Raw genomic sequence first — 15,000 nt, forward strand, 5'->3', positions numbered from 1 at the left:
ACACACACACACACACACACACACACACACACACACACACACACACACACACACACACACACACACACACACACACACACACACACACACACACACACACACACCTGGACCAGTGAGTGAGGGTTGTTCAGAGAGCCTGTTGGCGTGTAGTGTAGTGTAGTGTAGTGTAGTGTAGTGTAGTGTAGTGTAGTGTAGTGTAGTGTAGTGTAGTGTAGTGTAGTGTAGTGTAGTGTAGTGTAGTGTAGTGCACTGGCTACAATAATTTCTGAGTGGAATTTTTACTGTCTGACCTAGTACCCCCACACACACACACACACACACACACACACACACACACACACACACACACACACACACACACACACACACACACACACATGCGCATGCCATGCACACACACAAACAAACAAACAAATAAAACTCAAGGTCGTGGCCTCTTGCTCATTCCTCCTGCTACTCTTCACATCCTGTCTGGGCCATCAATCTGTGTCTTTACTCTATGTGTCTGCTTTCTAACTTTCATTCTTTCTTCCTTCCTTTCTTTCTTTTTTTCCCTTACTGCGTCTCCCTCACGCATGTACTGCCATACATACTGTCTGTCATAACGTGTATGTCCGTCACACAAGCGCACGTGCGCACGCTTACAGGCACACATAAACATACATACACACACGCGCACACCAGTGTTGATTTCGTCGACTAAAACTGTGATGAAAAATGTTCGTCGACTACCTTTTTTCACTGACAAAAACTAAATAAAAACTAAGCTATGATGACTAAAACTAAGACTAAATGTATTGACAATTTCGTCAACAAATAAAAACTAGACTAAAATGTTAGTGAGGGATGAGTGGAGAAGAGATCCAGTAGAACTAAAAGACAAGTCATTTTATGTTTGGTTGCGCTCGGGTGTTGCGCTCTGAAAATAGCAGATCTACAAGCTCACAACGCGTCGCGCTGCGACGCGTTGTGAGCTTGTAGATCGGCTATTATCAGCGTGCAACCGAGTGTAAAATCAGCCATTATGACGCCATCAAGGCACCGCCAAAATACATTTTAGTCGACTAAATCAACTGTAGATTTAGTCGACTAAAATCTTAATGATATTTAGTCGACTAAAACTAGACTAAAACTAAATGGAATTTTGTTCAAAAGACTGTGACTAAAACTAAATCAAAATTTGATTACAAAATCAACACTGATGCATCACCGGTACCAAACACACAGTAAAGTCCTCCACACATAGAGTGTGCTCCCTTACTGGTCCATTTTCACACTCTTATATGAACAGAGTTGAATGAGCAGTGAGGATTTCACTGTGCAGTCACAGCTGTCCATAATCTCTACCCTGTGCGCATCAGCCAGTGGCAGAGTGCTATGGCCCTGTAGCGGTAATGTGCGTGCATCATGTTTTCACAGATACCGTAGCCCCCGGGTGGGTTTGGTATATCCTCTCCTCTCTTTGTCCTCAATTTATCTCACGTCATCTCTGAAAAAGGTCAGCCTTTCAAAACGCTGCACGCCACGCTCCAGTTGAAACGCCATACCCACCTCCACTCATCTCCAATGCTTCCTGTGGCGCTGTGGGGATGTTTCTGCATCTCCTCTTCTTCACCCAGGGATGTGATTCGGTGTCGTGTTGGTATCTCGGTGCAGAGTGTTTATTAACGCCTGGCTGATTCCTCTCGGCTCAACAGCCCCCCCTGGAGGTGAACATGAGAATAGATATGGGGAAATAGGCTCCTCCTCCCAGTCTAGTTCACTGGTGCGTCGGTTCTCAAAGTGCGGTCCGGGGAGCCCCAGGGGTCCTTGAGGGGGTTTCAAGGGGTCCCCAGCAAAAATATAGCATCACAATAATTTTATACTTTGGCTATTCAAAAATAGCAGATATACAAGCTCATAGCGCGGCACAGAGTGCCGCGCTATGAGCTTGCGCTATGCTACACTATAGCTTGCGCTATGAGCACAAATGTGCTCATAGCGCGTTTGTGTGCACAAATTGTGCACACAAATGTGCACAATCGTGAACATTTGTGCAAACCTTTTGAATGTATTTATATTTTTTAAGCGAACATTTGCAACTCAAATCTTTGCTTCTTGGGGTCCCTGCATGGAACAAAATATTTGAGATGGGGTCTGCGGCCAAATACATATCATTTTGGGGGTCCTTGACATGAAAAAGTCCACTGCACTAGTGTGTGTGTCTGTGTGGGTTTGTGTGTGTTTGCATATACCCATGCTTGTGTGCTTGTGTATATGCTTATGTATGTATGCTTCTGTGCTTTGGGGCGTGTGTGTGTGTGTGTGTGTGTGTGTGTGTGTGTGTGTGTGTGTGTGTGTGTGTGCGCGCGTGCGTGCGTGCGTGCGTGCGTGCGTGCGTGCGTGCGTGCGTGCGTGCGTGCGTGTGTGTGTGGTTGACAGATGATGTATGACAGGTCTGTGGAGTCAGCCCTTTGGTGGCAACCCACTGGGGCTGGATGATGCCCTTGTCCTCTTATATTTTACAGCATATCTCTTTACCCCAGAGCCCTGCTTTCATCCAGAGTATTGCCCTACCCTCACAGCTATTGGCTTACAGTGATCAATTGACAGTTTGACTTTGAAACTAGACAAAACTTCCCCTCGTTCCACGATATGGCTTTATGCACAGTGACAAGGAGACATGTGGAGACAGTTTGTTCCAAAACATGCATATCTGCCATGATATGATGTGAACGGATGTCTACGCTAAGAAAAATGCATTGCTTGTTTGGAACCACAACTCACAGTGGCTTGTTGCTGGTGAGCTCTCTGCCTATGATGCATTTTGTATATGGGAACAGGCCCAGTGGTGTAAAGTAACTAAGTACATTTACTCAAGTACTGTACTTAAGTACAAGTTTGAGGTTCTTTTACTTCAGTATTTCCAATTGTCTGTACTTTTACTTCTACTCCACTACTAGCCTGGTAAACCCTCCCTCCGGAAATCTCATTTCCATTTGATTCCAGGAGTGAGTCTGGCCTGATCGCCCATTGTGGGGGTTTCTAGTGGAATTACCAACTAACCGAGCCTATCAGCGTCGTCGCACATCGTTCTGTGATTGACAGCGACAGTTGGCCAATCAGGTGTCGAGTTCGAGTGAGCCCGAATGGCACCGAGTGCAGCCTGAATGCAGCCGACAAAACACGAACGGCAGCCATCTTTTCTGTGGGCAGTTTTCTCCGCAATTTTTTTACTGCAAAAAGCTCTCAAACTTCTATTTTGAGGCACGGAATTTACTTATAAGATATCGTTTGGATAGAATTTAGTTGTTTAACTTCATATATGTGGTCAATTAATCATGACAGAGCCTATTTAAAAATAAGAATTTAGAGAACCGGTAGGGGCGGGCAGTGACACATATGTATCCGAATAAGGCAACCCATTTTGGGCATGGCCGTCTCAAAAGTCCCGTTGTGTCACATTAGTCTGGTGAACTGCTGATTGGCTGAAAGGGAAAAACGATCATTGGCTGAAGGGGTTGTCAGTCAACGGTATTACTCCCGCCCAACTCCCGCCCACAGCCAATATTGCAGAATGGGCGATCAGGCCAGACTCACTCCTGGAATCAAATGGAAATAAGATTTCCGGAGGGAGGGTTTACCAGGCTACTCCATTACATCTCAGAGGCAAATATTGTACTTTTACACCACTACAATTATTTGAAAACTTTAGTTACTGGTTACTTTTCAGATATGAATTTTGATATTATGAAACATACATTAATCACTTTAGCACTATTTTATACCTAGGCTATTTGAAAATTGCCGATCTACTGTACAAGCTCACAACGTGTCGCATCGCGACGCGTTGTGAGCTTGTAGATCTGCTATTTTCAAACATTTTAGTACTTTTACTTTTGGTACTTTAAGTACATTTTGAGGCCAATACTTTTGTCCTTTCACTCAAATATTTTTTTAATTCTGCACTTTTACTTGTAACAGAGTATGTCTTTATTGCACTATTGGTACTTTTACTTAAGTAAAGAATTTGAGGTATTTTTCCACCACTGTCTCTCACCACTGTTTCATCAATAAAATAAAAAAATAATATTGAAGTGCTTAGCACATTTAAATAGAAATAATGAAACCATAATATGTTTCTGATATTTTTCAGAAATGAATACCGTATGGGGTTTTGGAATGAAAGCACTCATATATGCAACAGTGTGTACTTCAGTGATGTTAAATCACACTGGTCAAGTGCTTCTTCCTTACCGTAGGTCTCATACTATAGTGCCCTTGTCTTGCTGCGTGTCTCACAGGTCATCTATGAAATGCATGCACAGGTATAGTTCCTGGCATGGAGCTGTTATCTGCCGCTATGCTATATTTTCACACTCCTGTGTGGTACCGCTGCCTAGAACTCTGCTTCCCCATTGGCTGCTGAGGCCTCCTCAAAGCAGGAAGCAGAGCCAAGAATCTGTCTGACCTTCCCAGTATATAAACTATGTATGACCATAGGGTCATTCACGGTACATCTCACCAGCTACCATATCTTTGACCTCTTTAACCCATTAAGGTCCGATTCTTTAAATGTTTTCTAAATCCTAACAGTTTTTTGAAAAAGAATATTAAAAAAAAATGTCACGATTTTTCAAAAATAGCAGATCTACAAGCTCGTAGCGCGGCACTCGGTGCTGCGCTATGAGCTTGTAGATCTGCTATTTTTGAAATGCCAAAGAAATCTTAAAATGACACAGATGCGTTCCCGGTCTTAGAAGGTTAAGTCATACTAGTAGAACTTAGAAATAACCACTCCATAACTTCACAACACCCAACTCTGTGTCTAAATGTTTTACAGCATTGCCCTAGAAAGGCAAAGAGCAGGTGTGAGTAGAGCAGTGTTTTTCAAACTTTTTGTGCCCTAGGCACACCAATGGGCAAGTAAAAATGTCAAGTAGTAAAGAAAAAGATGCAATGCGTTGTTTGCTTGTAAATCTGCAATTTTTTTGTTATTTTTGAAAGTGTGTGTGGGGGGGATAAATAAAATAAAATAACAATAAATGTAAGGCCTTTAATGACACTCACCTGAGACCTTTAAAACACACAAATGAGTTACTGCCATTTGGCTTTGTATAGTGCACAATGCACGTACACAGTAAATTCCTCAGTGTTCATTTATCCGCTTGTAACTCTGAGAGCTCATATGTACACACCTCAGAGTTAAAGCTTGATAAAACTTGTTTTATGTAAACAAATAATAAAAAGAAAATAATTTAGCTTTTAAATAGGTGTGGAATAAAAGTATTGCCCCCAGAATTATTGTTTTGGCTACCTCTGTAAACTGATAGCAGCCATTATCCATGCGTCCTTCTGTTTTCATTGTGTGCGGTACATTTTCTTCCCTAAAGAGTAGCTTGGAGGCAGTCATCACGTTACAATGTTGCAAACTACATGATTGCTGCCTTGTAGACACGAAGCAGGGAAATAACAAACCTTATGCAACAGATGTGTTGTAAGTACGACATCTAGTGGCTGAATGTTGTCTATTGCACCTGTAAATGAACACTTGTTGGGATTTTAGAGTATAGACTAAATGAACACTCTAACTCTATGCAGGAGGCCTGACAGACACTGTCTGTCAGGCAGTTTCCTCTATCTGCTGGCAGTGTGGTGCATCGTACTGTATCTACTTTACATTCTATGCAAATCCATTGTGGTTTGGTAAATATTTTAAAGGTTAAGCGTAACTGAGCAGTCTAAATTGAAAGAGACTTGCTGCCTTTCACCAGCAAACATCGCCCTCTTGTCTTGTTTTCTTTGAGCTTATTGCTTAGCGTGCGTTCAAACATTTATGGATCCGACTGTGGCTACGTTATGCATTTATGGATGTTTTCCGTATGTATTCCTCTGCATGGCTACCAATGCAGCAGTGCTAACATGCATAATGGTTCTCCTGAAAGTAGAGGCAAGCAACCAGAGGAGAACGCATGAAAACAAATGTTGAATAATGCATAACAGCAACAGTGGGTCAAAGGGCATCTCGTTTCTCTCTAGATTGTTTTCTTATTTTTCCTGTTTAGTTTTAACTGCACACAGATAAAACTTGATCCCAAAACAGGAAAGCAAAGCGATACGATACAATGATATGAACTACAAAATGTGAATTTTGGTAGGGAAACAAAAAAGAAAATGAAATAAAACACCCAAGGGCCTCATTAAGACATAGCACAGTTCATTTCCTGTCTTGACAGTGTGGGGTGTGATGTCATAGACTGGGAGAGCTTTATTGGCATTTGGATTGTATGTGTATCATGGTAATTATCCAGCCTCCCTGCGACCTGGCTCACAGTCGGTGGTGGGAGTGCATCCGTGTGTAGCCTCATCCCTGGCCAGGGCACAGACGGGCTAATTTATCTTCCCCCAGCGTGCATTCACACACACACACACACACACACGCACACGCACACGCACACGCACACTTTGATGAAAACAAGCACACAAACAGACATTGGCTTGCAGAAACAAGAAGTGGTAAGAGGTGGTTAGAGGTAAACACCAATGCACTGTACAGTATACAGTATACTGTATGCAGTGGTGGAAAAAAAGTATCAATGCTGCAATGTAGAAGTACTCTGTTACAAGTAAAAGTCCAGAATTATTTGAGTAAAAGTACAAAAGTATTGTCATCAAAATGTACTTAAAGTACCAAAAGTTAAAGTACTCATTAGGCAGAATGTCCTATTTCAAGTTTTCAAATGTATACAAATCTTTTGAAAATAGGCGACGCATTGTGAGCTTGTAGATCGGCTATTTTCAAATGGTCGAAATGTATATAGGGCTGAAGTGGTTAATGTATGTTTTGTAATAATAATCAAAATCTACAAAGTAACTAGTAACTAAAGTTTTCAAATAATTGTAGTGGGGTAAAAGTACAAAATTTGCCTCTGAGATGTAGTGGAGTAGAAGTAAAAGTATAGACAATTGGAAATACTCCAGTAAAGTAAAAGTACCTCAAAATTGTACTTAAGTACAGTACTTGAGTAAATGTAACTTCGTTACTTTACACCACTGTAAATATGCATGTCATACATACAGTATGCAGCTACAATAGATAAGTACTCACTCACAATAGAAGAATAGGAACCTAAGTGTTTTTTCATCGTATCCGGGGCTCATGGGGAGAGCCGTTGTAGCAGGGATATGTGAAGAATGCTTTCTGGATCTCTCCGGGTCGACGCTGGATGACCATGAATCATTGTGCGAGAATGTTTACTCAGGATTGTGGTCCAAGACATCTCTATGACGACACCCTCCTGCAAGTCAGGAAGGCCGTGAACTAAGTACTGACCGCATGAAGTGTTCGCTCGGAACGTGTTCTCACTCAGTTGAAATGTTGTCATAAACAATGGCGTCAAGTAAGGTTGCTTCTGCAAAGTACGAGATCGCCTCACCTTCCCTCTTAGCCATTAAACCCTCTATATACTTAGTAAACTAGTTGACCGGGGGCGGCTCTGTACTTGGTCCGTACCAAATCTCTTCGCTGAAAATAGCCGATCTACAAGCTCACGGCGCGTCGCAATGCGACGCGCCGTGAGCTTGTAGTTCGGCTATTTTCCGCCAAATGTTACCCCCAGAATAAGGATGCTAGTGTTCCAAGTGGGTAGAAAATGTCTGCTTGTGGAATGTCAGAAACAGTTGAGTATAGTGCTTGTGTCCAGTAAGTGAAAGGTCACAGGCTCGACCCATTAGCTGCCATCAGCTCTATAGGGTATTGTAAGAGTGTCAACTAAACGTAACGTCTTTGTTAATGTAGTTTGTCTTTACGGCAGAAAGTGTTGGTCCTGTTTGTTGGTGGAAGACCAGCTGTCAAACACAAACTGTATCCATTTTCCGTGATGGAGAGAACGGTGTCCCTGAAGTGACGCCAGCCAGAAAGCATAGGCGGATACAATCTACAGGCAACTCTTTTCTCTCTCTCTCTCTCTCTCTCTCTCTCTCTCTCTCTCTCTCTCTCTCTCTCTCTCTCTCTCTCTCCCTCTCTTCTCTCTCCATGGCCACAAGATGGAAGGAGGGATGAGCAGAATATAGAAGAAAAGATTGAGGGGAAACTTGTCGAGACGAGGAGGAGGAAGAAGAAGAAGAAAAATGACAGAGGGATGAGCAGGGAAAGAGACCAGGTGGGAGGAAAACAAGCTGACAGGCAGGAGATATATATGTCTACGTGAAAAAAAAAGGAGTGAGATAAAAGATGGAGTTAAGCCAGAACGAGAGAGGGAGAGAGAGAGAGACAGAGACAGAGGAAGAGAAGAGTGAGAGAAAGAGAGAGAGGGAGCTGGAGTGAGAGGGACGGATGGAGGAAGATAGTGAGGGAGAGAGGGAGAGCAGGGAGATGGAGAGAAGTAAGGAATGTTGAATGGATGAGTTGTGCGCTGGCGGGCACCATGCTGGGTTAGTTAATGATTGGTGCATATGTCAGCCCCACAGCTGCAGAGGAACAATCAGCCAGCCAGCTCACCAGCTGAGGAGCAGAGTGATGGGGGACAGGAGAGAGAGCTTTAGAGAATTTGGGCCGTGGACACAGCAATACGGAGAGAAAATAGCTGAGTGAGAGAAATGCGGCGAGGAGGCAAAGTAGGTGAAGACTATACAGTATGTATGTACGTGAAGTCGAGAAAGTGAGGCAGCCTGATTGGATCAAGACTGGAGGGAGAGAGAGGAAGAGAACTTTGGGCCAACTTAGTTTCCATTCTTCACTTCTGCCGTCATCGTGCTGCAGCAGAGGGCTTACAGGTCTTATCCATTAATATTATGCTGAAGTCCCTGAGGTGTGTTTCGTGTTGTCAGTAACGCAGTACAGAGACAGCAAAGCATGTGGGCGACAAAGTAACTGAAGGTCTCTTTAAGCGAAGGCGTTGGAGAAACCTCAGCTGTGTTGTTGTATTCCTAAAGGCCAATTTGCATTTCTTCCATATACCAGGTGCAAGCTGAGGGCAGACGTTTGCAGTGCAACGTTTGCTGTACTTGGCATTATAGAATGGCAGTGTAATGCATAAATGGTATAGAACCTGGTATAAATGTATAGTGTATATAGTAATATAATAGACCTATTATAGGCCTATAGATCTCCAGGAGTGCTTTCACCTTCAGTGCCTTTGACTTTGCTTTTGTGCTGCAGCCACCTGGACAAGTATCCCTGTCTTTTCCTGCCCCCATCCTGGCTTGCCTTCCGTCAGCTCGGGGGATTTAAGCCTTTAAGAGCCTCTCTTTCGCCTGCAGTAAGAGCTTTAAGGCAGAATACGTGTGGAAGGCAGTTTTTGGGGGGTAAGCGTGAGCACTTGACAGAAATAGGTAGCGATAGAGTGCAAGAGTGGACACTTCAGAAGGATTCTTTTAACCTTGAATCATCTACTCTCATTGCTGCCCCAAAATAACACCTGCACTGCAACTGGAATTGGGGCGTCTCTACTGTAGATTGAATGCTGATTGATTTGTATCCCTTTTTTACTAATGTATTTGAGCCCAGTATCCATGTGGCTTTGCTATTTGTTGCTTGAATATATGCAACCTCTAATCTGTGTGAACTTTGTCCCTGTGTCCCTGCAGGCAGACGCGGGAGCAGGAAACCCCTCCGGACTTCTTCTACTTTTCTGACTTTGAGAGACACAATGCTGAAATCGCTGCCTTTCACCTGGACAGGTGAGTCAGATACATGCATGGTCTATACCCGTGGTTCTCAAATATTTGTCAAGGACCCCCAAATTGATATATATATATATATATATATATATATATATATATATATATATATATATATATATATATATATATATTAATATTAATTGATATAATTGATATATATTATAAATAATAATAATTAATTAATTATTATTATTTATTTATTATTATTATGTATTTGGGTTCAGACCCCCATTTGAAAAGATTTTGTGCCAGGGACCCCTATAAGAGCTATTCCTGAGAACCAGCGTTTTATAATCAACCTGGACAGGTGAATCGGATTCACACATCAAACATCCGCCAGGAAATAGACTTTATCGAGGAATTCTGGATCAATCCGGATGTTGAGGCACTTGAGTATTTCTAAGATAGAAGTTTATTACATCACCTCATAGGAGACACAGGTCGGTGGCCAAATAGTTCTCTGCTGAATGAGAGCCCAGACCAAACACATAGAAAGGAGGGAGCTTGTGTCATAGATACAATCAGTGTTGCCAGATTCTGTTAGGGAAACAAGCAACCAGGTCTAGGAAAACCAGCCCAAAAGAAGCGACTAATGGGCCACATGTGCACTTTAACATACAGCTCACAACGCGTCGCGATGCGACGCGTTGTGAGCTTGTAGATTGGCTATTTTCAAATAAAATCTTGCGGGGAAATTATAATAAGCAGATCTGGCAACCCTGGATACACCAGGCCAGCAGGAAGTGGTGTCATTGGCCCCGATTCATAAAGGGATTTACGACCATATTTTGTACATACCGGCATTTAGGACAAACCCTACACCTGCAGTCGGATTCATAAAAGTTTTTTGTTCTGTGTTTTGTGCGTCAGGTGCGCACGTTCTCAGGTCAGCCCCGAGGCTGTCTTACCAGGGCTGAAATGTGCGTATGTCTTTAGAATGCTTTATTCTTCATGCCAAAATCAATTACAACAGTTCCAAACCTCAAATAAAATATATATGTGCCCAACATTTGTCAACACATATATATAAAAAATAAAAAATAAATGTCAAACGATGTATTGCTTGTAGCCTATGCATAATATAGACATGATGTAGATTCCACCGCTTTTTATTTATTTTCTAGGCTATGATCGAGACGCATTTAGAGCTGAATTATTAGATCCAGGCAGGTATTGTGTGCACAGACATTTCAGATCATTTCCCCATCTTTCAATTTACCCTCCTTGACAAAATTAATAATCAGTGTGATGACAATTTTAACTACCGGAAATATAATGAAAAAAATATATCAACATTTAAAAATGTACTTGAAACTATATCTTGGGAAAATGTCTACACACAAACCGATGCAAATGGTGCATACAAAGCCTTTATTCAATCTTTTAATCATGTCTTCAACAAATGTTTTCCTCTAACATCTGTGAAAAATGCTCAAAAGCAGGAGCGCTGCAAACCTTGGTTTACCAGCGGATTGCAAAGGTCCTCAAGGAAGAAAAACAGACTCTATAAAATGTATATAACTAACCCAACCCCAGAGAACCAAGCCAAATACAAATTATACAGAAATAAATTTAATCACCTCCTCCGAGCAGTAAAAAAAATGCATTAAAGTGATAAATTCAAGGCATCCTCCAGTAATATTAAAGAAACATGGACAATCATCAACCAATTACTCAACCGAAGGAAAGCTAGATCCAAGTTCCCACATCAGTTCATTGATGGTGGGAAAACCATCACAGACCCCCACGAAATAGCTCAAAAGTTTAATAATTTCTTCATAAATGTCGGTCCCTCTCTCAGTAAAAAAATTGTAAGTACAGATGGAAGTCCCCTGGACTATATTGATGGTTGTTACCCTGTATTTAATAACTTTGAATGCCCTGCCCCACAGGAGATACTTGACATCATATACAAGCTAAAAACAACAGCAGCTGCTCATGACGAAATTAGAACTTCACTCATTAAGGAGGTAAAAACAACTATCATAAATCCACTAACTTACATATGTACAATCTCACTGTCAACTGGAGTGGTACCAAATGACCTAAAGATAGCTGAAGTCATCCCTATTTACAAATCAGAGGATCCAAACTACTTTACTAATTATCGCCCTATATCAATATTACCATCTTTTTCAAAAATTCTAGAAAAGCTTGTTTACAAAAGAATACTCCAGCATATAAACTCAAATAATATACTTTATAATCATCAATATGGCTTTCGTAAAAACCACACATGGCCTTACTTGACCTCACTGAAAAAATTACAGATGCACTAGATAACAAAGAATATGCACTGGGACTTTTCCTGGACCTTTCGAAAGCTTTTGATACTGTCAATTATAACATATTGCTTGCTAAAATGTCCAGATATGGGTTTCGTGGTACTGTTTACAACTGGCTAGAAAATTATATTACAAATAGACAACAATATGTCGCAGTGAAAAATACGGAATCACCTAGAGCAAGACTATCATGTGGAGTGGCGCAAGGTTCAATTCTTGGCCCACTGCTATTTTTAATTTACATAAATGATTTACCTGCAGCAACAAATACCTTATTTCCAATCTTATTTGCCGACGACACAAGCGTCATCCTTTCCCACAAAAATGTCAATACACTTATCAACGAAGCAAATCAAGGTCTGCAAATACTCTCCAAATGGTTCCAACTTAATAAACTGTCATTAAACATTAAAAAAACTAAATTTATAATATTTCCTGGTAGGAAGAAATTCAATCCTGAGGAAGCTAAGCTTAGTATTGATGGTATTGAAATAAGCAGAGTAGCCTCCACCCCATTTTTGGGAATAATGATAGATGAAAAATACAGCTGGAAAGAACACATCGACTAGGTAACAAAAAAGGTCTCAAAATCAGTGGGGATTATTAGAAAAATCAGCCCATTCTTAAACAGAGCCTGTCTAAAAACCCTTTACTACAGCCTAATATATCCTTACCTAACCTACTGTAATATTGTATGGGCTAGTACCTATCCTTCTTGTCTCCATACATTATTTATACTACAAAAAAGATCAGATTAGCCACAAATTCTAATCCACGGGAGCCCTCCTCACCCCTTTTTTCAACACTCAATATACTAACAATCTTTAATATAAATGTACTCCAAACATGTCTATTCGTATATAAAACTAAATACCAATACACCCACCTCCCAGATCATTTCAAATTATATTTCCAGCCAAATTCCAGCTTTCACCCATATCCCACTAGGCAAGCAAACCAACTGCACGTCCCGCTGTATACCACCAATAGGGGGCAGTTCACCATCAAGTACAAAGGGGTTTCACTATGGAATGCCCATTTCAGTTTGGTGGCTACCACATCATCCCTACCTACCTATAAAAGAAGCCTAATAAGTAAGTTAAATACCCAAATGGAAAACTAGACCAGCTTCCAAATCATTTCATCCTGATATTCACATAAATATGTAACAGCATAATTGTTTTGCTTTGTTCAATACTTTTTGCTTTTGTTTTCTTTTGTTCTGTCTCTTCTGCTCAGTCTTGTACTTTTATTTTTTTTATCAGATGTCCTATACCCTTTATCATAGGTATATGTATATACTTTTTATATTTTCTTTTTGTTTTTGTTTTTTGTTTTTTCTGTTTGTCTTTGTTTTTAATATTAAATAACTCTTATTATATGTAATGTAAACGGTGAGGTTCTCACATAAGCCCCCCAGGGTTTCTTACCTCACCGGCACAACAACTATCACATAATGTTTCCCTCGGAAATAACTAACATGTCCTGTAAATGTATACAAAAATGTTGTGCAAATAAATCAAATCAAATCAAATCAAATCAAATCCCTCAGTGTGTTTGCCAGCGGGCCATCTCAGCCAAAGTGTCACGTAATAATGAAAATAGGCTATGATGCCTTAATGAAACTGCGGAGGGACTGACTTGCATCAGTGTCCGTGCCGCGGTATTAATTTGTAAAGCCTACTGTAGGCTACTGTATATTGATCACATGAACGCCACACACAACAGCCTAATAAATATTACCATCTGATGAGGAAACTAAAGCTGTGTCCAGAAGATCCATTCCCCATTCCGACGTAGGACAGTGATATCCAAAATTAACTAATTTAATCAATAAGCTCTGGTCCATAATCGGATAGAAGCGTTCCACTTGTATGCCCTGGATTTATTTTCAACATCATCTTTTTACCTCGGTAAAGGTGCGCTATGTTCATTAGAAAAGGCTCGCTTATATAATATCCTTTCCACGTTTTATTAGCCTTTTATTTGGTAATGGGGTTAAACCTTGTAAACTTCTTTATTCTCATTACACATGAAAGCATTTATTACATGATCCGCTTCCAGACAGAACAGTACGTTGTCAAGGCGATGCGACACCGCATCTGTTATCTTTGGACGGCGGAGTTGAACTTCAAACTTTCATCAGCGTTGCCAGATGTTGTGAGAGAAATAAGCAACCAGGTCTAGGAAAACAAGCCCAAAAGAAGCAACTGGCACTTAGGCCATTATAAGCACTTTAATTAAACCGTTGTGAGCTTGTAGATCTGCTATTAAAAAAAAAATCTTGTAATAAAATGTGGAATATTTGGAATATTTTTTAAACATTCTAACAACACAAATCTGCCTCCAGCTGGCACAAAACATTTTCAGATGGGGCTTATAGGGATAAATTAGCATACATATTAACTTGGGGGTCCATGACATAAAAATATTTGACAACCACCGGTTAAAACAATTGAACAATTGTGAAGCAAGCCCAAATAACCAACTACACTTTAGAAACAAGACCAAAAAAACCCACCCCACAGCTACCAATATTTACAAGCAACTTTACAGAAAAATAAGCCCAAATTCGCTTATAATAAGCGGACATGGCAACGCTGTTTAGCACGGTTCAGCACGGTGACGTTGAAGATGGATGCTGTTGGATGCAGCCTTCCAGAGTAATCATCACACCTGGTCATACGCACTGGTAGTACGCACGTCTCTGTGATATACGAACCCCTTTGGGAATTGCACGTCCGTTTGTGACTACCAAAATACGACCTCCTTTACGAACTTTATTTACCCCATATTTACGACCCTCGTTATGAATCGGGGCCATTGATTCTATAATATTCAGATTGTTAGAACATAATATGTTCTGACTTTCTGAATATTTATTCTTGGCCTTATAAGGCCAAGAATGAATGACACCCTCAAGTCACATGCACACGCTAGTCTGTTCTAGTTAAGTACATTAAGCACTGCGACAGCAAGGCTTTACCTGACAGCTAATAAAGAAATTATTCCAAAGCCATTGTGGTGAAGACGTGTGTAAATATTGCATGCC

At 40.9% G+C, this 15,000-nt stretch overlaps 1 protein-coding gene across 2 annotated transcripts in view; it reads left to right on the forward strand.

The window, feature by feature from the left end:
- Positions 1–15,000, forward strand: part of fam20cb (FAM20C golgi associated secretory pathway kinase b) — an 82,674-nt gene that overhangs the window by 51,330 nt on the left and 16,344 nt on the right. For both annotated transcript variants that reach the window (XR_013934905.1, XM_080456192.1), the window contains exon 4: positions 9,568–9,660. Coding sequence is in view for 1 of the 2 variants with exons in the window: in XM_080456192.1 (XP_080312318.1) it covers positions 9,568–9,660 (93 nt within the window). In the remaining variant the exon portion in view is untranslated. The remainder of the gene's footprint in view (positions 1–9,567; positions 9,661–15,000) is intronic.

Source organism: Gymnoscopelus braueri (genome assembly GCF_963280865.1).
Source record: "Gymnoscopelus braueri genome assembly, chromosome: 17".
NCBI lineage: Eukaryota > Metazoa > Chordata > Actinopteri > Myctophiformes > Myctophidae > Gymnoscopelus > Gymnoscopelus braueri.